General features: G+C 45.2%; 1 protein-coding gene across 5 annotated transcripts in view; it reads left to right on the forward strand.

The window, feature by feature from the left end:
• LOC110259662 (zinc finger protein 77-like) overlaps window positions 1-25,600 on the forward strand; it is a 62,368-nt gene that overhangs the window by 2,966 nt on the left and 33,802 nt on the right. For 4 of the 5 annotated variants that reach the window (XR_014837814.1, XR_014837813.1, XM_085013335.1 and 1 more), the window contains exon 2: window positions 24,653-24,774. Coding sequence is in view for 3 of the 5 variants with exons in the window: in XM_085013335.1 (XP_084869461.1) it covers window positions 24,684-24,774 (91 nt within the window). In the remaining 2 variants the exon portion in view is untranslated. Of the gene's footprint in view, window positions 1-24,578; window positions 24,775-25,600 lie in introns of those variants that run through there. The other variant, XM_085013334.1, reaches the window with a different exon arrangement.

The raw sequence follows: 25,600 nt of genomic DNA on the forward strand, positions 1-25,600 counted from the left end.
CCGCGGGTGCGGCCCTAAAAGGACAAAAGACCAAAAAAAAAAAGCCTTAGACCCCTGAAGTGCAGGCAGCAAAATTATGACTTTGGACTTAGGAGAAAACCAGCATGAAATGAATGGTCTAGAGCAGTGATTTTTCATCCCTGAGGCAGTTTTACCACCAGGGAGCACTTGGCAATACTTGGAGACATTTTGTCCCTGCTTGGGGGTGGTGAAGGTGGGGTGGTACTGGCATCTAGAGGATGGAAGTCAGGGGTGCTTCTCAGCACCTTACACTGAATGGGGCAGCACTTATAACTAAGAATTAGTTTCCTAGTGTGGATATGGGGGAACCCTGTGCAAAGTGAGCAATGTGTGAGGTGGAGTAAGCATTAATCTCAACGAAGCACCATTTCCACATTTGGCTGCTGGGGTTGCTGCTGTGGCATGGGGTCAATCCCTGGCCCAGGGGAGCTTCCATATGCTTCGAGATCCAAAAAAAAAAAAGAAGAAAAGTAACTTGAGATGGAGGCTTCTAGGCTGTGTATGTAGGGGATTTTGTTGGGGGGGGGGGGTTGCTTTTTTTTTTTTAATGGTTGCACCTAGCATTATACGGAAGTTCCCAGGCCAGGGGTGGAATCAGAGCTGCATGTGGGGCCTAAGCCACAGCCATGGCAACACCAGATCCAAGTTGTGCTGCACCTATGCTTGCAGCAACACTGGATCCTTAACCCCCTGAATCAGGCCAGGGATCAGACTCACATCCTCACAGAGACAATGCTGGGTCCTTAACTTGCTGAGTCACAACAGGAACTCCATGTATGTAGGTTTAAAAAAAAAACATCTTTTTTTGCGTTTTTAAAAACTACTATAATGGAAACCTGTGTATATTCATTACCAGCTTTTTTTTTTTTTTCTTGAACATAATGTTTGAGATTTAGTTTTTTCATACCAGGGCTTCTCAAATTTAGCACTGCTGATATTCAGGACCAGATAATTCCTTTTCAGAGAGGCCTTCCTGTGCACTGTAGGGTGTTGAATAGCATCCCTGACCTCCATTCATGAGATACCAGTAGCAGCCCCTTCCCAGTCAGTGGTGACATTCAAAACTGGCTCCAGACTCTGCCAATATCCCCACAGGGGGCAGAATAGACCTTGCTGGAGAACCAGTGTATATATGAAGATATAATTACTTCCTTACATCTTACATCTGCTTTGTACTATGATTTAACAATTTTCTTTCTTTTTTTTTTTCTTTTTTGCTTTTTAGTCCCACACCTTTAGCGGTGGTATGGAAGTTCCCAGGCTTCAACTGCTACAGCTGCTGGCCTACGCCACAGCCACAGCCATGTGGGATCCAAGCTGTGTCTGCAAACTACACCACAGCTCATGGCAATGCCAGATTCCCCAACTCACTGAGCGAGGCCAGGGATGGAACCCACATCCTCATGGATACTAGTCAGGTTTGTTTCTGCTGAGCCACAGCAGGAACTCCTTTAACTATTTTCTTATCGATGGTATGTTAGTCTTTTTTCTTAATGTTTTACTTTTGTTACCAAATCAGGTCTTTGGATTTGAATGTATAGAAATTGATGAGAGGCCAGAGGGGGAATTCAGGCAAGGCTTTATTGGTGCTAGGGAGGGAAAGTAAGTACCAGGGGCCCTGGTTGGCCCTCTTGTGGAGGGCAGCTGGTTCTTTAATTGGGGTGAAGGTAGGGGTGTGTTCTGAGGTCTGCCCCCCACCTTAGTGCAGTGTGCAGGGATCCTGCTCAGGCCTCTGGCTTTGCTCTGGGCACCTCAAAAGTGTCAGTTGGGTTTTGGCTTTTTTGTATCTAATGTTTATAATTTACCCCCAGTGCACATGCCTACAGCTATTCTTAGTCCTTTATAGTTTCTTTGTATCCACTTGCTCTAGGAGCCATTTTTTCCAGGTGCAGGTGCAAACAGTGCAGCAAAGGGTCCCAGCCTGTCTCACTTTCACATGCAAACTACCCATCCTTCTCCTTGAACCTAGTATGCAACTGTGAAAGTGGTCAGAAGAGGAACTATATGATCACAGGATATTTGATAGTTTTGCAAAACTATTTTTATGGAGCTCCATGGTTGTTTTTGGGTTTTTTTTTTTTTTTGGCTTTTTAGGGCTGCCCTTGTGGCATTTGGAGGTTCCCAGGCTAGGGGTCCAATCAGTTGTAGCCTCTGGCCTACACCACAGCCACAGCAATGTGCAGTGTGAGCCACGACTGCAACCTACACCACAGCTCACCGGCAACTTTGGATCCTTAACCCACTGAGTGAGGTCAGGGTTTGAACCTGCATCCTCATGGATCCTAGTTGGGTTCGCTAAACGCTGAGCCACGAAGGGAACTCCTGGAGCTCCATGTTTAAAAATCTTGACTTTCGGAGTTCCCAACATGGCACAGCGGTTTGATCCCTGGCCTCCGTCATCGGGTTAAGGATCTGGCGTTGCTGTGGCTCTGGCGTAGGATGGCAGCAACAGCTCTGATTAGACCCCAGCCTAGGAACCTCCATATGCCAAGGCTGCTGCCCCAAAAAGACAAAAGAAAAAAAAAAAACCGACTTCTATGGAACATCCATGTGATTTGTGTCGTTAAGTGAACAAATTGGGCTAAGTGTGGTACCGAATGGTCTACTGTGAAAGGGAGGTCTCCACCCACACTAATCCCTGTCACTTGGTTGAGCCTCTTGAAAGCCACCAAAATTTCCAGTTGCTTGTGTGGGATTTCTGATCTCTGCATGTTACCAACATGTGATCTTTAAAGCCAACAAGGCAGTTGATGTGTTCATTTTAAATTGTGATAGAAACTGCCAGAGATTGTCATTGAAGTGGCTCCCAGGGTGTGAGAAGAGCTGTCTCTCCGCCCCAGCCACCACCCCATTCTGGCCAGTACCTGCAAGTCCACAGTTCCCATGTTCATGGTCACATGGAAGAGCTGAGTCAGCTTTTAGTTCACTTTTTTTTTCCCTTGCCTTGTCTCATTTCTCAGTGTAGCTTCTTACGGTTTTCAGTGTTCTCCAAGCTGTGATTTTTCTGGTGTTTTTCTTTCATGGAGGCACGTAGTGTCCAATAAGATATCCAGTGGTCACAATTTTTTTCTTTAAAGAGCTTAGGGTATATTTTTAAAAAACCGCTTCATTGAAGCATAACTCATATGCTATACAGTTCACTCATATAAAGTGTGCAGTTTAACGATTTTTCATTTTCGCAGAATTGTATAACCATCATCATAGAATATCTTCACTACCTCAAAAAGAAACTCTGTACCCTTTATCACTCTCTATTTCCCCATCCCCGACCCCAGCCCTAAGGAAGCGATCATCTACTTTCTCTCCCTATAGATTTCCTTCTTTGGGTTATTTCATAAGAATCAAATCATACAACATGTGGGTGTGTGTCTTTTATTTTGCCTGAATCCGTGGCTTGTGGATGTTCCCAGGCCAGGGATCAAACTTGAGCCACAGCAGTGACAATGCTGGATCCTTAACCCACAGAGTCACCAGGGAACTCCAGTATGTGGTCTTTGGTGATTGGCTTCTTTCATAATGTTTTCAAGGTTCATCTGTATTGTCACCTGTGTCATAATATCCTTTTTAAGGCTGAATGACATTCCAGTATGTGGGTGGACCCTATGTTTATCCCTTCACCTATTGATGGACACTTGGGTTGCTTCCTCCTCTTGGCTATTGTGAACATTTGTGTATAAGTATGTTTGAACCTGTTCTCATCGCTTTTGCTAGATGCGTAGGAGTGGAGTTGCTGTGTCATAGTATGTTTAATCACTTGAGGAACTGTCAGGCCATTTGCCATGACAGCTACACATTTTACATTCCCACTAACAGTGAATGAGAATTCTGATTTCTCCACATGTCACTAAGACTTATTATTTGACTTTTGGATTCTAACTGGTCTAGTGGGTGTGAAGAGCTATCTCACTGTGGTAATGGGTGGGCCTTTCCCTGGTGGCTAATGATGTTGAGACTCTTTTCATGGCTTAGTGGCTCTCTGTGTGTCTTCTTTGGAGAAATGTCTGTTGAGATCCTTTGCCCATTTTTATTGGATAATTCGTCTTTTTATTATTGAATTGTAGGAGTGTTTAAAAATATATTCTAGATACAGTTCCCTTATCAGATACATGACTTCCAGTTATTCTCTCCTATTCAGTGGATTGTCTTTTCACTTTCTGGATGATGTAGACATAGCCCTAGGCTTGTCCCAACTCCTCTTTAGTTACCCTAGGTAAGCACTCTAGTGCTAAAAGTATCCTTTCTAGAAACTGGAATGGAGTGGGTCTGGGTCCCTGGGATGGTGGGGGTGGGTGAGGTGGGGGTCAGGGCAGAGGGGAGGCTTCCCTGTAATAGGAATCAAACAGCTGTGCTGGGCCTGGGAGAGGCAGCAGAAAGATCAGGTGATCATAGCCACTCCTCTGTTCCTTACCTGTGTATTCAGCCCTTGACATGTGCTCTCATATTGGGATGTATTTATTATATATGCTGTTTGTTAATATGGTTATTTCTTGTCCCTCCTCGTTAGAATCTAAGAAGGATGAAGGATTTATGTGGTCACTTTTTCCCATATTGTTCAGTGCTCAGAACAGTCCAGGACATAGGAGAGGCGTAATGAGTATTTATTAGAGGAATACGCTGCAGTTTTGTGTGTGTGTATACAGAGTCTTTGGAAGGTTAGGCAAAATGTTGGAGACAGTGTTTGTCCTTGGGGAGGGTTCTGGGGGATGGAGTATTTAGATTGAGAGGATCTTTTTGCAGATTGCCATAAAAAGCCCATTAACCTTCAGAGTTAGACCCTATGCATTGGTTTAGGCAAAGCTGGTTACACAAAGTGTGTATGAAACGATTCCATTTTTGTAAAAGATTGGAACCATCATGAGAAAATCCTAAATATGGGCTATTGTTTGATAGCCTTATAAGCATGAAGATAATTAAAACTTCCTTGACCTGGAGTTCCGGTTGTGGCACAGTGGAAACGAATCCGACTAGGAACCATGAGGTTGCGGGTTCGATCCCTGGCCTCGCTCAGTGGGTTAAGGATCTAGTGAGCAGTGGTATAGATCGCAGAAGCGGTTCGGATCTGGCGTGGCTGTGGCTGTGGTGTACCCCAGCAGCTGTAACTCCCATTAGACTCCTAACCTCGGAACCTCCATATGCCGCGGTTGCAGCCCTAAAAAGCAGAAAAAAACAACAAAACAACAACAAAAGAACTTCTTGACCTAAGTGGGAGGGGAGATAAGCCACGGAGCAGAGACAAACATAAACCACGCCCCCAGGAAACCTCTTTTAGACTTGCCCAGGTGGGTGGGGCCGATTACAGCTACACCCACAGGGCAGTCCTGACCCCAGACAAGCCCTAGGCGCACCTCTAGGTATGCAGATACGGCCTGAGGGCCCAACTCTTGTCCCAGACTATGATGTCTCCGCCCCGTGATTGAAGGATACTGCTCGCCCGCTCACTTTAGAGACTCCGTCCATCCCAGGAACGCCTCACCTCCTCCCGCCCCAGAGTCGGAAGTGGAAGTTTCTTCCAGCAAGCCTCTTCAAGGTTTGCTCCTTAGACTTGACGGGCGGCACTTCGGGTTTCCGAGGCTGGCAGGGCTCAGCGAGGGGCCGGTGGTGCCAGCAGGCAGATCGAAGACCAGGGCAGAGCTCTAAGGGGAGCGAGTGAGGGTCATTTTGACTCTGGCCCCTGCCTGGTGGAGAGTTCTGGAGGCTGGTGGGCCTCAGGATCTGGGTAGGGGCTCCCTGATGTTTTCACCCCAGGAGTCTGGGGGCATGATGGTTCCGCCAGACTACATAGCCAGCTCAGGACTAGGGGTCTAGAGGGGTTTCCTGGCCCCCGATCCCATTGCCATGGTGGGGGAGTTGTGCCTTCTCCCGGCACCTCAGTTTCTCTTTTTTTTTTTTTTTTTAATGGATTTGATTTGATTTGATTTTTTTATGGGATTAACTATTTCTTTTTTTTTAATAATTTTTTTATTTTCCCACTGTACAGCAAGGGGGTCAGGTTATCCTTACATGTATACATTACAGTTACATTTTTCCCCCCACCCTTTGTTCTGTTGCAACATGAGTATCTAGACAAAGTTCTCAATGCTATTCAGCAGGATCTCCTTGTAAATCTATTCTAAGTTGTGTCTGATAAGCCCAAACTCCCGATCCCTCTCCCTCCCTCCCCCTCCCTCCCCCTCCCTCCCCCTCCCTCCCCCTCCCATCAGGCAGCCACAAGTCTCTTCTCCAAATCCATGATTTTCTTTTCTGAGGAGATGTTCATTTGTGCTGGATATTAGATTCCAGTTATAGTGATATCATATGGTATTTGTCTTTGTCTTTCTGGCTCATTTCACTCAGGATGAGATTCTCTAGTTCCATCCATGTTGCTGCAAATGGCATTATGTCATTCTTTTTTATGGCTGAGTAGTATTCCATTGTGTATATATACCACATCTTCTGAATCCAGTCATCTGTTGATGGACATTTGGGTTGTTTCCATGTCCTGGCTATTGTGAATAGTGCTGCAATGAACATGCGGGTGCACGTGTCTCTTTTAAGTAGAGTTTTGTCCGGATAGATGCCCAAGAGTGGGATTGCGGGGTCATATGGAAGTTCTATGTATAGCTTTCTAAGGTATCTCCAAACTGTTCTCCATAGTGGCTGTACCAGTTTCCATTCCCACCAACAGTGCAGGAGGGTTCCCTTTTCTCCACAGCCACAGCCCCTCTAGCACTTGTTATTTGTGGATTTATTAATGATGGCCATTCTGACTGGTGTGAGGTGGTATCTTATGGTAGTTTTGATTTGCATTTCTCTTACAACCAGTGATGTTGAGCATTTTTTCATGTGTTTGTTGGCCATCTGTATATCTTCTTTGGAGAAATGTCTATTCAGGTCTTTTGCCCATTTTTCCATTGATTGATTGGTTTTTTTGCTGTTGGGTTGTATAAGTTGTTTATATATTCTAGAGATTAAGCCCTTGTCGGTTGCATCATTTGAAACTATTTTCTCCCATTCTGTAAGTTGTCTTTTTGTTTTCTTTTTGGTTTCCTTTGCTGTGCAAAAGCTTTTCAGTTTGATTAGGTCCCATAGGTTTATTTTTGCTCTAATTTCTATTGCTTTGGGAGACTGACCTGAGAAAATATTCATGAGGTTGATGTCAGAGAGTGTTTTGTCTGTTTTCTTCTAGGAGTTTGATGGTGTCCTGTCGTATATTTAAGTCTTTCAGCCATTTTGAGTTTATTTTTGTGCATGGTGTGAGGGTGTGTTCTAATTTCATTGCTTTGCATGCAGCTGTCCAGGTTTCCCAGCAATGCTTGCTGAATAGACTTTCTTTTTCCCATTTTATGTTCTTGCCTCCCTTGTCAAAGATTAATTGACCATAGGTGTCAGGGTTTATTTCTGGATTCTCTATTCTGTTCCATTGGTCTGTCTGTCTGTTTTGATACCAGTACCACACTGTTTTGATGACTGTGGCTTTGTAGTATTTCTTGAAGTCTGGGAGAGCTATGCCTCCTGCTTGGTTTTTGTTTCTCAGGATTGCTTTGGCGATTCTGGGTCTTTTGTTGTTCCATATAAATGTTTGGATTGTTTGTTCTAGTTCTGTGAAAAATGTCATGGGTAATTTGATAGGGATTACATTGAATCTGTAGATTGCTTTGGGTAGTATGGCCATTTTTACAATATTGATTTTTCCAATCCAGGAACATGGAATATCTTTCCATTTCTTTACATCTTCTTTGAGTTTCTCTCTTTATAAATAGGGGAATTAATGTAAGAGAAGCCCCAGGGAGGTTCCATGTACTTCATGCTGTGAAATGCAGTCCATGTTAATCTGTTTGTATAGCTGTTATCATTATATACCTGTCCAGCCTTGGATAGTAGAGACTTAATGTAGGAGACATACTCGGAGTCAGAAACATGCTTGGATCACAAAAATCTGCAAGAGTCTCAAACAGAAAAAGCCTTTAAAAAAAAATCGGGTGAGAAAGGGCAAGCAGAGATAACCAGAATATTTTAAGGGGAAATGACCAGAGATGTCTGCAGAGTGTCTGGGTGTGGTCAGCGGATCCCCGGGAAAACCCAGAAGGGGGGAACCACAGGCCACTTTTTCAGTGCTTGCTCAGGACTGGGGACAGATTCAGGGTCCTGTGAGAAGAAGCCTAGCCAAATTTTTAGTCAAGAGGAAACAGAGGTTAAGAAATGGGCTGTTATGGAGTTCCCATTGTGGCATAGTGGAAACGAATCTGATAAGGAACTGTGAGGTTGAGGGTTCGATCCCTGGCCTCGCTTAGTGGGTTAAGCATCCAGTGTTGCCCTGAGCTGTGGTGTAGGTTGCAGACGCAGCTTGGATCTGGCATTACTGTGGCTGGCAGCTGTAGCTCTGATTAGACCTCTAGTCTGGGCACCTCCATATGCCACGAGTAAGGCCCTAAAGAAAAGACCAAAAAAAAAAAGAAAAGAAAAGAAAAGGAAGAAAAAGTGGGGAGGGGAGAAGACCAAGACCACTTTCTTCCTTATTCCTGGGTAGACCTCAAAGCTTACATCATTAGTTCCTCCTTTGACCATATATGGTCTAACCGAGGCTGTCTTTAATCTCTGTAGTGGGAGTTTTAATTAACTACTTAATTATCCTACTCTACCCTATCAGTTTTATGTTCCCACCAGCAGGGCATAAGGTCCATTTTCCTCATTTCTTTCCTATGACTTTTGATCCTACTCTGTGTGAAATGGTATCTCATTATCATTACTACCCTAATAAGTAAGGATGTTCAGCATCTTTTCAGCCTCTTATTGGCCCATTTATATACCTTGTTTGGAGAAATGTCTATTAAAACCTTTGTCCATTTTTAATTCTTTTTTTGTCTTCTTGTCCAACTCTTTTTCTAAGAACTTTGGGGTTTGTTTGTCTGCTTGTTTGTGGTCCATTATATTGTAGACTGGAAGACTCAGCTTACAACCATCGAGCCAATTCTAAACAGGATATTTTTGGACAAAAGACGTTCAAGAGTCAATGAAAATGGTAAGATTTAAGAGGAATAGATCCTCGTCCTTTGCTCTTAGCAAAGTTAGTTTGGACCAAGACAAATGTGAATCGAATGATTTTTATTCAAGACGAAAGCAGACCTCCAGAGAACGTCTATGAAAAGCATAAGTCAAAAGAAAACTAAGGCAGACTTTTTCTGTCAGAAGCCAGTTGGCAAGTGTTTTTGGATTTGAGGTCCACAGGTTTTCTGTCACAGCTGCTCCCTGGTTCAGACAGTAAATGAACGCTTGTGTCTGCATTCAAGGAACCCCTCCCCGCATAACCCTTTGTTTACATGGGGTCAGACTTGGCAATCAGGCCAGTTTGCGGGCCTCAACCTAACCTTAATGCAAACGTTTTGTTCTGGAACATTGCCAGAAGTAAACACTTCATAGATGTTCCTCAGTTTGAGTAAGTACTTGAAGGGGAGAATTCGGAATTCACTTCCCATAATCAGGCCAGGGATCATCATAGCTGTGGCAAAGCGTTTGCTGTCCTTGCTTCCCGCACACTTACCCATGGCCTGGGCACTCTTGCCTCAAACCACAGCCTCTGCGTTTGTGATCACTGTGGGGCTAGTCCTGGGAGAGGCCTGTGAGGACAGAAGAGCTTCCTGAATGTCGGTGGCAAGTCCACCGTCACGTGTCATCCATCCTCCTGGGAGCAGAACCCATGGGGGCGGAGGGGAGGCCCTGCGAGAATGCCCAGAGCCCAGAGCCTTGGGCCACTGCACAGGAGCTTCTCTGAGGAGGGCACCAGGGCAGGGAGGGGCTCTGCCTTTGTCATGGTCCTTCCCATGAGGTAGACGATGAGCCTGCTTTTTGTCCCACCTGCTGGGGACTCCATGCTGCCTGCCTGGCTCACCCAGAGTTGATCTGCAGAGTGCTGCGTTGGGGTATGTCCATCACCATCACATTCTAAGTATCTTCCAATATGTCCTGTGAATATTTTTAAAAATTTGTCTTATTGAAGTATAACGAATAATAATTGAATTATTATTGAACTAACAATTTAATGATAATGAAGTATAATTACAAGGTTGATGTTAATTTCTGCTGTACAGCAAAGTGATTCAGTCACACACACAACATATATCCTTTGGCATATTCTTTTCCATTATGGTTAATCACAGCATTGAGTAGACTTTCCTGTGCTATGCAGTAAGACCTTGTTGTTTATCCATATAATAGTTCGTGGAGTTCCTGTCGTGGCTCAGCAGTTTTAACAAACCCTTCTAGTATCCATAAGGACGCGGATTTGATCCCTGGTCTCGCTCAGTGGGTTAAGGATCTGGCACTGCCGTGAACTGTGGTGTAGGTCACTGAACGCCGCTCAGATCCCGTGTTCCTGTGGCTGTGGCGTAGGCTGGCAGCTGCAGCTTCACTTCAACCCCTAGCCTGGGAACCTCCATATGCCCTAAAAAGCAAAAACAAAAACAAAAAATCAATATAATAGTTTGTATTGTATCTGCTAATCCCAAACTCCCAATCCATCCCTCCCCAACTCCCACCCACTTGGCAACCACAAATCTGTTCTCTGTTCATGAGTCTGTTTCTGTTTCATAGATAAGTTCATTTGTGTTTTAGATTCTACATATAAGTGATATCATATGGCATCTGTCTTTCTCTTTCTGATGTACCTCAGTGCGAGAATCTCTAGTTCCACCCATGTTGCTGCAAATGGCATTATTTTATTCTTTTTTTAATTCAATGAATTTTATTATATTTATGGTTGTACACCACCATCACAGCCTAATTTTAGCACATTTCCATCCCAAACCCCTAGTCCACTCCCTCCGCCTCACCAATCCCCTTTGGTAGCCGTAAGTTTTTCGAAGTCGGTGAGTCCATTTCTCTACTACAAACAAGTTTATTTGTATCCTTTTTTTAGGTTCTACATATAAGTGATAGCGTGTGATGTTTGTCTCTCACTGTGTGACTAATTTCACTTAGTACGATAATTTCTAGGTTCATCCATATTGCTACAAATGGCATTATTTCTTTCATTCATTCATTCATTATTTATTTATTTATTGCTTTTTAGGGCTGTACCCGCAACATGTGGAAGTTCCCACCCAGACTAGGGGTTGAATTGGAGCTGTAGTCACTGGCCAATGCCACAGCCACAGCTGCAGCAACATGGGATCCGAGCTGTGTCTGCCACCTACACCACAGCTCACAGTAGCACTGTATCCTTAAGCCACTGAGTGAGGCCAGGGATCGAACTCACATCCTCATGAATACTAGTTGGGTTTGTTTCTGCTGAGCCACAACAGGAACTCCCTCATTCTTTTTTATGAGTAATATTCCATTGTATATATGTATCACCTCTTCTTTATCTTTTCACCTATAGATAGACATTTAGGTTGTTTTCATATCTAGGTTATTGTAAATAGTGCTGCTGTGAACTTAGGAGAGCACGTGTCTTTTCAAATTATAGTTTTCTCCTATCCTATGAGTATTTTGACTCTTAGTTTCTTGGGGAAAAATTAATATTCAGAATGTGTGTATTTTAAATTACCTCTCACATTCCATCACTCGGTGGCATTGTGATCAGAACATGTAGCCTTTATCGTATTAAATCTTTTATTAATTTGGTCTTTGTGAAGATGTACTGTTGGCTTCATTTGCAGAGGGTACTTGTGGTCTGAGTAGTAGTTGCCTTCTCCTTCCTAACTAACAGAATTCTGTGTTGTTTGGGGCAGGGAGGTGCTCTGTGTAGGAAGAACCACAAATACTACATATGGAACAAAAACAGCACCTCCCACCCTTCCTTGCATCCAAAGTTCCTGTTCCTGGACTGTGAGGGGTAGACAGAAGTCACTAGGGACAGAGATGACCGGCTTGTTCTCCTCACCCTTTGCCCTCTCCCCGCCCCTAGCCTTGTATTCCTGCCTGTAACCCCGACCCCCTGCCTCAGGCTGCTGGAGCCACCTTGTAGCAATAGGGATCACAGCTGCAGGCTGGAAAAAGGCGTGGGAGCCTGGCCTGCAGTAGCACATCCACTTGGCAGTGCCACTCTTGCTGTTTGCTTCTGAGCATCCTCACGTGAGAAAAGAAACTCCATGCTGGTTTAAGCCACTGTTTGGGGTGGTTTTTTAAACATTTTTTTTTTTTTTGGAGGGGCGGCCTCAGCTGCAGAATATGGAAGTTCCTGGGCCACAGATTGAATCCAGACTGCAGCTGTGACCTACACCACAGCTGTGGCAATGCTGGATCTTTAACCTGCTGCACCAGAGCGGAAACTCCCTTTTTTTTTTTTTTTTTTTTTTTTTTTGTCTTTTTGCCTTTTCTAGGGCTGCTCCTGTGGCATATGGAGGTTCCCAGGCTAGGAACTATTAGATCTAATTGGAGCTATAGCCGCTGGCCTATGCCACAGCCGTAGCAATGCCAGATCCAAGCCACATCTGTGGCCTACACCACAGCTCAGAGCAAAGTGGGATCCTTAATCCACTGAACGAGGCGAGGGATCAAACCTGCATCCTCATGGATCCTAGTCAGATTTGTTGCCACTGAGCCATGATGGGAACTCTTTTTTTAATCTTTTAATTTCAAAATAATTATAGTTTCATAGGAAGTTATAGCAATAGTACAGAGAGGTCGTGCGTGCCTATTCTGAAGCTTCCCCCACAGTAACATCTTATGTAAACAGAGTATTGTGTCAAAACCAGCAGATCTGCACTGGAACAATGCAGAGGATTTGTTCAGATTTCCCCAGTTTCACATACACACATTTGTGTGTGTGTATTTCATGTGTGGAGTCCTGTGCCATTTTACCACATGTGTAGGTTAGTGCATCTGCCTCCAAAATCATGACATACTGCTGTTTTTCACTGCAAAGATCCCTCCTGAAGCCACAATTTTAAGGATGCTTGCAACCCCTGATGCATCCAATATGTGGTTACTTTAAAGTTAACCCTCGGGAGTCCCTTGCACAGTAGGTAAGAATCCTACTGCAGGAGTTCCCGTCGTGGCTCAGTGGTTAACGAATCCAACTAGGAACCATAAGGTTGCGGGTTCGATCCCTGGCCTTGCTCAGTGGGTTAAGGAGCTGGTGTTGCCGTGAGCTGTGGTGTAGGTTGCAGATGTGGCTCGGATCCCACGTTGCTGTGGCTGTGGTGTAGGCCATCAGCTACAGCTCTGACTGCAGCAGCTCAGGTTGTTGCGAAAGCGTGGGTTTTTTTTTTTTTTCCTGAAAATAATATTTTTATTTATTTTTTTATTTTTTTATTTTCCCACTGTACAGCAAGGGGGTCAGGTTATCCTTACATGTATACATTACAGTTACATTTTTCCCCCCACCCTTTGTTCTGTTGCAACATGAGTATCTAGACAAAGTTCTCAATGCTATTCAGCAGGATCTCCTTGTAAATCTATTCTAAGTTGTGTCTGATAAGCCCAAACTCCCGATCCCTCCCCCTCCCTCCCCCTCCCTCCCCCTCCCATCAGGCAGCCACAAGTCTCTTCTCCAAGTCCATGATTTTCTTTTCTGAGGAGATGTTCATTTGTGCTGGATATTAGATTCCAGTTATAGTGATATCATATGGTATTTGTCTTTGTCTTTCTGGCTCATTTCACTCAGGATGAGATTCTCTAGTTCCATCCATGTTGCTGCAAATGGCATTATGTCATTCTTTTTTATGGCTGAGTAGTATTCCATTGTGTATATATACCACATCTTCTGAATCCAGTCATCTGTTGATGGACATTTGGGTTGTTTCCATGTCCTGGCTATTGTGAATAGTGCTGCAATGAACATGCGGGTGCACGTGTCTCTTTTAAGTAGAGTTTTGTCCGGATAGATGCCCAAGAGTGGGATTGCGGGGTCATATGGAAGTTCTATGTATAGCTTTCTAAGGTATCTCCAAACTGTTCTCCATAGTGGCTGTACCAGTTTCCATTCCCACCAACAGTGCAGGAGGGTTCCCTTTTCTCCACAGCCACAGCCCCTCTAGCACTTGTTATTTGTGGATTTATTAATGATGGCCATTCTGACTGGTGTGAGGTGGTATCTTATGGTAGTTTTGATTTGCATTTCTCTTACAACCAGTGATGTTGAGCATTTTTTCATGTGTTTGTTGGCCATCTGTATATCTTCTTTTTTTTTTTTTTTTTTGTCTTTTTTGTCTTTTTTGTCTTTTGTCTTGTTGTTGTTGTTGTTGTTGCTATTTCTTGGGCCGCTCCTGCGGCATATGGAGGTTCCCAGACTAGGGGTTGAATCGGAGCTGTAGCCACCGGCCTACACCAGAGCCACAGCAACGCGAGATCCGAGCCACGTCTGCAACCTACACCACAGCTCACGGCAACGCCAGATCGTTAACCCACTGAGCAAGGGCAGGGACCGAACCCGCAACCTCATGGTTCCTAGTCGGATTCGTTAACCACTGCGCCACGACGGGAACTCCCATCTGTATATCTTCTTTGGAGAAATGTCTATTCAGGTCTTTTGCCCATTTTTCCATTGATTGATTGGTTTTTTTTGCTGTTGGGTTGTATAAGTTGTTTATATATTCTAGAGATTAAGCCCTTGTCGGTTGCATCATTTGAAACTATTTTCTCCCATTCTGTAAGTTGTCTTTTTGTTTTCTTTTTGGTTTCCTTTGCTGTGCAAAAGGAAAGTGTGGGTTTTATCCCTGGCCTGGACTGCAGTGGCTCAGCTTGTTGTGGATGCATGGGTTTTATCCCTGGCCTGGTACAGTGGGTTAAGGCTCTGGTGTTGCCACAGCTATGGCTGGGATTTGATCCCTGGCCTGGGAACTTCCATAGGCCCTAGGTGTGGCCAAAATAAGTAAATAAAGTTAACCCTCCACATGGGTTCATTATGAACGTATATTTTCTTTGTTTTTGTTTTTATATGACTGCACCCCTGGCATGTGAATGTTCTGGGACCAGGGATCGAATCAGAGTTGCAGTTGCTATCTACACCACAGCCATGGCAACACCGGATCCTTAACCCACTGTGCCAAGCTGAGAACTGAACAAGGGATCCTAGCTGCTGCATTCGGATTCTTAACCCACTGTATCGTGGTGTGAACTCCATGAATATATATTTTCTAATTGTTGGTTTGAGAGTTTTATGTAAGTCTACTAGGTCAAGCTGTGAGAAAACTTGAAAAACAGATGTGGAAGCTAATTTTTAACTGCTGAAACTTTCTCTTACCCAGAGACTTGTGCCCAAGTCTCCCATTTTGATTGTGGATTTTGCAGGTTTTTCTTTAATTCCTTTTTTTTTTTTTTCCTGGCTGTGCCCACAACATATGCACATTCCTGGGCCAGCAATCAAACCTGTGCTGCAGCAGCGACCCATATGCTGCTGCAATGACAATGCCACATCTTTACCCTGCTGTACCACAAGGAAACTCCAATCTTTTTTTTTTTTTTTTTTTTTTTTTTTTTTTTGCTTACCTTATTTTGAGGCCAAGTTACTAGATGCATACAGGTTTAGAAATTTTATATAGATTCCCAGACCCTTATCTCCAATTCCAGAATCCAAAAGTCTTTGAAAGTGTAATTTTGGTAACTCATTCTGCAGTAATATAAGATCATTTCTGCATGAATTTTGGGGAAAAATCTGACCTCAGCTTTTGTGCTGCTCTTTGTAGTATTACTGATCTCATTTAGGATGACTTTCTAACTCTTATTGCAGAGCAATTAATGTTTGCTTATGAGTTGATGCCTCAGACCCCACTGTGTGGGGTGGGAAGGGTTGCATTATAATTTCCTTAAGAGGTGTCTTATTACCTTTCAAAACAATCCAAAATTTAAAGGTGCATGGTTCCAGTGAATTCAGATGAGAGCTGGGTGGCCTGAATCGTTGTAACTTTATGCTGGGATATTCCCTTTCTCTCTGTATGGTGATGGTTTTTCCCACTACTGATGCCTTTTTACTCATAGACTCCAACTCTCTCTCACTGAGGCCACAGTGGTGACCAGGAATAACCCTACTTACTGGTAGACAGAGTCAGCTTGTCCAAAGAATGGACAGCTGGGCATCGTGTGCCTTGCAGTGGGAGATGGCATTCTGTTATAATCTGGGGGAAGGAAGGCTATGGGGAGACCAACACATGACACTGACACAGGCAAGAGAGGGGACAGCAGTTTTTCAGTCATGTGGACTCACAAGCCTGGGCGACAACATACCTCAAGCCCTGCAGGGTACTTGGGGGTGTACTTTGGGACAGAGTGAACACCAGCTGCAGGAGGCAGGCTTTGATGAGAAGAGGTTGATGTGGGAGATGAAACTTGCTACTTGGGATAAACAGGAGCTGTATCTGGCCACTTTTTTTTTTTTTTTTTTTTTTTTTTTGGTCTCCCTGAAGGCATATTGAGTTCCTGGGCCAGGGCTCATATCTGAGCAGCAGCTGCGACCTATGCTGAAGCAGCAGCAATACTGGATCCTTTGACCCACTGTGCCCGGCCAGGGATTTAACCTGCATCCTGGTGCTGCAGGGTAGCCACTGATCCCATTGCACTGCAGTGGGAACTCCTGTATCTGGTCACTGTGACAAGGAGGGTTTTTTGGTGAGAGGACTTTTTCTGCAGGCCTGGGGGCTGGCAGGGGCTTGTGGTTAGGCCATTCAAAGCCTTCCTGACTTTACCAGATCAGGGATGCACATAATATTGCATCCTAAGATGAATAACTCCATGTTGCATTCTGGTAGAATTCATCATTCTTTCTCTTAAAGAAGCTTTATTAAGATATAATTCATAGAGTTCCCATCGTGGCGCAGAAGAAATGAATTCGACTAGTGTCATGAGGATGTGGGTTTGATCCCTGGCCTCATTCAGTGGGTCGGGATCCAGCTTTGCCATGAGCTGTGGTGTAGGTCACAGATGCGGCTCAGATCAGGCATTGCTGTGGCTGTAGTGTGGGCTGGCAGCTGTAGCTCCAATTTGACCCCTAGCCTGGCAACTTCCATATGCCATGAATGTGGCCCTAAAAAAACAAATTCATTTCTAAAAGAAGCATAAGAAATAATAAGCATAATAACTTTTCTTGGAGTTCCCGTCGTGGCTCAGTAGTTAACAAGTACGACTAGGTTTCGGGTTCGATCCTTGGCCTCGCTCAGAGGGTTAAGGATCCGGCGTTGCTCTGGTGTAGGTCACAGACACGGCTCAGATCCTGCGTTGCTGTGGCTGTGGCTGGTGGCTACAGCTCCAATTAGACCCCTAGCCTGGGAACTTCCATATGCCGTGGGAGCGGCCCTAGAAAAGCAAAAAAAAAAAAAAAAAAAAAAAAAAAGGAAAAGAAAAGAAAAGAAAACCAGACACCTAGGAGTTCCTGTTGTAACTCAGAGGTAATGAGCCTGATCTCTGGCCTTGCTCAGTGGATTAAAGGATCTGACATTGCTGTGAGCTGTGGTGTAGATTGCAGACTTGGCTTGGATCCTGCATTTCTGTGGCTGGGGCATAGGCTGGCAGCTACAGCTCTGATTAGACCCCTAGCCTGGGAACGTCCATATGCTGAGGGTATGGCCCTGAAAAGACAAAAAGTAAAATAAATGACAACAACAACAAAAGAAAACCAGACATCTCAAGTTAAGGACTTAGTGCTTTTCTAAATAAGGGAAGATGCAAGAGTCTGGGCTCATTGAAATCATTCCTTTGCTACGCACCTCAGCCCTCTGGGGCTGAGGCAGAATAATAGGTAGTCAGCATAGGAGCATGGGCTTTGATGCATTCTTTGATATGGCCATTGATTAACATTTGTGGCTTAAGGGCTCCAGGGGATAACATCCCCACAGGCTTTGTTTACTATAGGGAGTGTATCTATGCCCAGATGGACATTAATCTCTAACCCACTGTGATTCAGTCTGTGGGAAGAGAAGGGCAAAGAAACCATGAGACTTATGGGACATTTCCACCCCTAAGACCCCAAAAGACTGACATAGGTAACTAGGCAAGGCCAATGGGAGAAAACCACATCTCTCTGGAGTCCATGTTGGTACCACCCATCTTTAAGGGATAAAAACCCCTATAAGACAATAGAGAAGGGGACTCTTCTTCCCCCTCCCAGCTGTTCTGGGAGCTCTTTGCTTTCCTATAATAAAGACTTTGCTTGCTTGCTGCTTGTGTGTTTGCAAAGCTCATTCTTCGGCTCCATGAACAAGAACCTGGATTCCAGTAGCATCTTTCTGGCATCATCTTTTGGGGGCTCGTCTGGGATCGGATCCAATACACCAGTGCTCACAAGGGAAGCAGCAGCAAGCTTGTGGTTTTTCTACTTCATTCAGTTTTGTTCAATTCTGAAAGGAGGGTGAATGCGTGTGCGAGCCTGAGACGTGTCCTGGACGCAAAGCCAGTGCAGAGCCCCATCTGTGGTTCTGTTTAAGTGCCTGAGCGACCTCATACAGCTAAAAGTCAGCCCTCTGGGCCAGTAGTCTGGTCGGGGTTTATACCTTCCTGCCATATGCCAAGAGGCACCAAATGGGGTGTCCCAAGGTGGAGATGGCCCGATACAGACAAAGCCAATCACAAGGCGAACTTTCTTGCCATTCCCCCTACCCTGAAATCTCCTCTATGTACTGTAGCCTTTGGAAACCATTTGGGAAATCACAGGTTACTATATTTCTGAAGGTTAGCAATTTTCAAAAGGCATGTGAGGAACAAAAATGCTTTTGTGAGGAGTTCCCGTCGTGGCTCAGTGGTTAATGAATCTGACTAGGAACCATGAGGTTGTGGGTTCGATCCCTGGCCTTGCTCCGTGGGTTAAGGATCTGGCGTTGCTGTGAGCTGTGGTGTAGGTCAAAGCCTCTGCTTGGATCCTGTGTTGCTGTGGCTCTGGCATAGGCCGGCGGCTACAGCTCCAATTCGACCCCTAGCCTGGGAACCTCCATATGCTGCGGGAGCAGCTGAAGAAAATGACAAAAAGACAAAAAAAAAAAAAAAAAAAAAAAAAAGCTTTTGTGAATTCTTGAGAGGTGGTGAAGGGTTTAAAGTAGCCGTCCCTAACCCCTTATGAAACTCCTATCTCCACCTTCCCTGATTCCTACAGCATGTTAGGAGCCAGCATTTTACAGTAAATGATGTTGGTCAAGTGGCCTGAGTCCAATTTTTGATAGAAATCCATCTTTTAATGTTGTCCCTAAGAGGACAAGATGCAAGGACACCCCTTGCACTATGGGAAAAAAACAAAACCTTAAGGATTATGTGGACAAAGATCCTCATAATCCAGTTCTATAAGCTTCAGGAGTTCCCCTTAAATTATAAGTTCATCCCATTATATGGTACCTCTGGTCTTCTACCTTTTGCTATTTTTAGCCAGTTCAGCACCCCTGGGGCTTTAGGCCAATTGATACCACCTCTTATATGACTTCAGCCTTGTCCCCTATGCTGGGATCGGTTGTGGTTATATTTTTCTCGTCAAGCAGTGCCTGATCTCCTTAGGAGTCCTTTAAAGGGCTCGACTAATCCACCCCTTTATTATTTCCTTTACTATTACTCTTTTTTTTGTCTTTTTGCCTTTTCTAGGGCTGCTCCCACAGCATATGGAGGTTCCCAGGCTAGGGGTCGGATTGGAGCTGTAGCCACCAGCCTAGGCCAGAGCCACAGCAATGCGGGATCCGAGCTGCATCTGTGACATACACCACAGCTCACGGCAACGCCGGATCCTCAACCCACTGAGCAAGGGCAGGGAGCGAACCTGCAACCTCATGGTTCTTAGGTCATATACAATCCAAATAAGACTCCCATATGGCCTGGAATGGCCTGGCGATCTAATCCTGGCGTATGTTGGCTGCCCCCAAATGGAATTTATTGGATATATGGAAGTAATCTGTGGCCTTGGCTGCCCCCAGGATGGGTCGGGTGCTGCACTCTGGGATTGGCTTTTGCTCATGGCAACATTATGAAAACTCTGAGCTGAGCACCAACCAACCTTCCCTATTTACATGCTAAATGGGCCAGATCAGTGTTCCGCTGGTAGGATTACTTAGCAGCAATATTTGTGCCTTCATTAGGAACCACTGACATAATACTGAGGATGGAAGCCTTAACTAATTTTACTCGACAAGCTCTTAATGATACTGCAGAAGCTATTTTTGCCCTAAACATGGAACAACAAATAAGAAACGTAGTGCTACAAAACGAATGGCCTTAAATATACTCACTGCAGCTCAAGGAGCTACCTGTGCTGTTGTAAAATCTGAATGTTGTGTCTATATTCCTGATTTTTCACAGAATGTGTCTGATTCCCTGCAAGCTCTCCAGCAGCAGATTCATAAGATGTCCAATCCAGCTCCAGTGCGTGGAGGTGCCCTCTGGAACTGGTTGACCTCCTCCTAGTGGAAACATTTCCTCACCACAGTCATCATTGTGATCTTGATCCTTTTATTCGGACCCTGTATAATCAGTTGTATTTCTTGCTTCATTACATTCCAATTAAAAGCTATCAACCTTCAAATGGTGATAGACGGGGTACCCAATATAATGTATCGGAGCTTGCTTGACTGTCCCATGAATGGAAACCTAACTGCTTTCCCCTAACTAGGCCTCTTGTCAGCAGAAAGCAGTTGGGGCAGTTGTCACCCCCCACCCCCTCCCCCCAGTTAGAGTCTCCAACTCTAGAGGGGGGATTGAGGCAGAATAATAGCTCACGTAGTCATTGTAGGAACATGGGCTTCGATGCATTCTTTGATATGGCCATTGATCAATATTTATGGTTTAAGGGCTACAGGGCATGACAACCCCACAGGCTTTGTTTACTATAGAGAGTGTACCTGTGCCCAGATGGACATTAATCTCTAACTCACTGTGACTCAGTCTACAGAAAGAGAAGAGCAAAGAAACTGAGACTTACAGGACATTTCCACCCCTAAGACCCTATTGGACAAGGACTGATATAGGTAATGGGACAAGGCCAATGGGAGAAAACCACATTTTCCTGGAACCTGTGTTGGTAACCCCCATCTTTAAGGGATTAAAACCCCTGTCGGACAATAGAGAGGGGGCTCTTCTTTCCCCTCCCAGCTGTCCTGGGAGCTGTTTGCTTTCCTGTAATATAGACTTTGCTTGCTTGCTGCCTGTATGTGAAGTTAATTCTTCCCTCTTTGAACAAGAACCTGGATTCTGATAACATCTTTCTGGCATCAGTTCCAGGAGTGGGATCAGCCCCCAGAGTCTCTGTGGCCTGCACTCAGGTGCAGAGGCAGGGTCTGGCAAACTGTCCAATCCAGGGCGACTGGGTGGGCTGGTGGACAACCAGCCAATCAGCTTAGGATACTCTCTGGAGGCCCCACCAAAGGTTTTGCTCTCAGCTGACCAGGTGCTTGTGGGAAGTTATCCTGAGAGGCCTCAGGTGTTTCTTCCTGGAGATTCTTACTTGCCCTGGTTGCTGGGCGGTGAAGACGCTTCAGAGAACTGGAAAGGAGACAGAGATGGTGTGTGCGCTTCCTGGGATGGAACAAAGAAAAGGCTGATCCCAGTCTGCTGAAAGGGGGGTGGGTGGGCAGGCCGGGATATCCTTCTCCCCACCCCCGTGGGGATCCCAAGCAGAGTCTCCCCCTCAGCCACGTGGTGGGGACACCGAGTACTGTCCTGACCAGAACCTCCGCCTCAGCTGCAGGTCTGGGTCCTGCGGTGCTATCCTGGGGTCCAGACCTGAGTGTCCCCCTCAGCCGTGGGGTGGGGTCCTGGCGTCCTGACCCCCACCGACTCCCCGGCCTTCCTAAGGACTCAAGTTTACGACCTTGGCCTAGGGTTGGCTCAGGCCGTCCTGACAATGTGTTTGGCGGTGTGGGGGTCCGAGTCAGGAAAGGCTGAGGATGGTCATGTGCTGAGGGTTGAAGGGGATCCGCCCTGGACCTGACAGAAAAAGTCAAGCCTACACGTATCACGGGGACTCGTATTGCAAATACGGTGGCGATAGGGCCGAGGCTCCCATCCCAGAGATGTGCCAGCGTCTCCAATCGCACAGAAAAAGGCTTTTCTCTTTTGTGAAGAGGTTGAGCAGGAGGCAAACTGGGCGAGCGAGGGCACTGCTCTGACTGCGGGACCAATGTGCCTGGACTGGACAGCGCCCCATGGTAGGACTGTTCTCTGGTGAAGCAGACCAGGGGCTTGTTGCAAATCTCAGGGTTGTTCAAACTTGGGGGCGACCCAGTGTTCAGGGGCCTGTGGGGAAGGAACCTGATGCTGTGGGGTAAGAAAGGGGATACTGACAAGTTGGTCAAGGGCAGACATGGGGGTGGGGTAGCACAGGTCAAACCTACAGCAGGTTCCTTCCTTGCAGGCAGTGAGATCACTGAACGTCTTTGTGCTTAAGCACAGGGCACAGGTCCACAGTGTGCTGCCTACTGGACTGACCCCGGACCCAGGAGGTCCCCAGCTCTCCTGGCATGTAGGCTGATCATCAGTGTTTAGGCTGCAAAGAACAAAGAGCTCTGTTTGGGGTCTTAAACACTGCTATTTGGGAGACATTTGTGTGAAAAATCTAGAGTGTTTTGGGGATGAGGGAGTCAGTGGCTTATAAAAGGAAAAGTCACAGGGTTGTTAAAGTGCCTGACCAGAAGCGTGATCCACTCTGCCATGGAGAAGGAAATCTTTGTTTCAGAAACCATCTCTAACCCACAGCAAAGGGCTTTTCTCTTTGTGAGGAGCTTGAGAGCAAGGCTCTTTGTCAGATCCCAGGCCCCTCTGTCCTCAGTGCTTTCTTGGCCAGGTCTGCAGGGTCTTGTTCTGCAGTTCAGTGTTGCTCAGGGTGGGGCGGGAGTTGGGGTGAGCAAGGACCCAGAGTCAGGGGCCTCTGCGGGAGAAGTCTGAGCAAAGTTTGGGTAAGAAATGGCTGTTGGGAGTTGTAGTTGTGGCTTAGAACCCAGCCAGAATCCATGAAGATTCGAGTTTGATCTCTGGCCTCACTCGGTATGTTAAAGGATCCGGGATTGCCATGAGCTGCAGTGTAGGTTGCAGTCTCCGATCCTCTGTTGCTGTGAGTGTGGTGTAGGCTGGCAGCTACAGCTCCAATTCCATCCCTGGCCCTGGAATGTTCATATGCTGCAGGTGCAGCCATTAAAAAAGAAAGAAAAGAAAGAAAAAGAAATGGTTGTTGACCTTAAAAATATAAGTCAGTTATTTTCCAGCAAAAATGTTTTTTATTCCTGGGACCTGCAGAGAGTTGCAACTGGGGAGGACAAGCTGACAATTCCAACAAACTTATCTCCCAGTGGGTAGTCCCCAGGGTGCCGACACTCCTGGTCATTTTGTTATTCTTTTCAGCTTTATATCTGTCCTTCATCACCAAGCAGTGTTATGTGTGCATTTAATGTACGTGACTGGTTTTTACAATGTGGGCACAACTATGTATTTTCATTTAGATTGTGAAATAGAATATGACCAGCATAGTCTATTTGACTTTTTTTTTTTTTTTCTGTCTTTTTAGGCATGTGAAAGTTCCCAGGCTAGGTGTAGAATCAGAGCTGTAGCCACGTACGCCACAGCCATAGCAACTGAGGATGTGAGCCTCATCTGTGACCTATATCCCAGCTCACAGCAACACTGGATCCTTAACCCACTGAGTGAGGCCAGGGATCAAACTCATTTCCTCTTGGATACTGATCAGGTTTATTACCACTGAGCCACAATGGGAATTCCTATATTTGGCTTTTTAATGTCATGGTTTTTCTCTCATTTTTATTAACTCCTTCTTTATATCTTCTTTGAGTTTAATTTGCTGTTTTATCTTATTCCTTGTATTTAGATCATTGGGAGTTCTCATTGTGGCTCAGTAGGTTAAGAACCTGACATAGCATCCCTGAGGATGATGGTTGGATCCCTGGCCTTGCTCAGTGGGTTAAGGACCTGGTATTGCCATGAGCTGTGGTGTAGGTAACAGATGTGGTGAAGATCCTGCATTTCTCTGGCTGTTGTATTTGTTGGCAGCTATAGCTCTGATTCCACTCCTAGCCCTAGAACTTCCATATGCTGCAGATGCAGCCCTAAAAAAGTTGAAAAAAAAAAAAAAAGAAAGAAAAATCACATTTGACTCTATTACCATCAGATTCTCCACAGCTCTTGTTGTGGGACATCTTCCTTGATTTCTGGGCGCTTCGTTATTTGTTTGAAAGGCCCTGCTGTCTTGACAGATTCCTCAGGAATTAGGCTTCCTCTTACCCAAAAGCTGTGCAAGACCCTGGGCCCTGGCCTGTGTCTGTGCCCTGGTCCTGACAGGGGGTTGTGTCTCTGCCTCTGTTGGATATGGGGGGACCAGCCCAGGCTCCCCAATGCCATTACCTTCAGCCATTACCTTCAAGTTAAGAGTTGTTCAGATGCAGCAGTCCTGGAAATCAGTGTTGATAACATTCTGACAATCTGCTCCCGTTCTTAGAGCTTCAAAGAAATAATTTCTGAGCAAGTTGGGTGTCCATGGTATATGAATGATGATTTCAATTTCAGTCTTTACATCAGGATCTGCTTTTTCAGTAAAAACAGTGTTTGTTTGTTTTTTTCTGGGGGGGCGGGTGCCACACCTGCAGCATGTGAAATTTCCCTGGCTTGGGATCAAACCTGTGCCAGAGCTGTAACCAGCAATGAAAACACCAGAAACTTAACCTTCTGTGCCACCAATGGAACTCCAAAATCATTTCTTTTTCATGAGTGTCTATTAATTATTATTGTTGCACTTTGCTTCCATTTCCAGCACTTAACCATCACTGAGTAAACTGCATTTAATGTACTGCCTGTTGTCATTTCCCATGAGACTCTGCAGGAAGCTCTGTGGAGATGTGATGCTGGAGACCTTCAGGAACCTGGCCTCTGTGGGTGAGGACAACATCACTCCTGCACTTAGTATTTTATTTTATTTTATTTTATTTTATTTTATTTTATTTTATTTTATTTTATTTTATTTTATTTTATTTTAATAAATAAGGCTGCACCTGTAGCATGTGGAAGTTCCTGAGCCAGGGATAGAACCTTTGCCACAGTAGTGACCTGAGCTGCTGCAGTGAAGCACAGCACAAGATCCTTAACCCACTGAGCCACCAGGGAACTCCCTGGTGTTTTTAAGGAACAAACATTTCTTTCTTTTTCTTTTTAGGACCACACCTGCAGCATATGGAAGTTCCCAGACTAGGGGTTGAATAAGAGCTGCAGCTGCAGGCCTACACCACAGCCACAGCAACACCAGATCCAAGCCACAACTACAACATATACCACAGTTCACAGCAATGCTGGATCCTTAATACACTGGAAAGGGCCAGGGATCAAACCCGCATCCTCATGGATACTAGTCAGGTTCATTACCATTGAGCCACAGTGGGAACTCCTGTGCTTCTCGTTTTGAACAGAAGTTATTTATTCTCTCTGAAGGGAATGATGATCATAAATGTGGAAAAAACCTGAGCAGGATTACAGATTGTACTGTTTATAAGGGATGTCTGACTGAAGTTCAGCATCATGAATGCACTAAGTGTGGAAAAGCCTTCAGGGATCTTTCTTTCCTGAAAAAGCAGCAAAAATCCCACCCTGGACTCAAACCATGTGAGGAATGTGAGGAATGTTGGCTAGCCTGCAGCTGGGTCTCCTGGCTAAAACCTCCTGAGGCAACAGACATTGTAGAGAAACCCTTTAAATGTTTCTGGGAGAG

The sequence above is a fragment of the Sus scrofa genome, chromosome 2, assembly GCF_054392235.1.
Source record: "Sus scrofa isolate SSC_HxYL_T2T_F1_AM1 chromosome 2, Sscrofa_HxYL_maternal_Yorkshire_Landrace_v2.0, whole genome shotgun sequence".
Lineage (NCBI taxonomy): Eukaryota > Metazoa > Chordata > Mammalia > Artiodactyla > Suidae > Sus > Sus scrofa.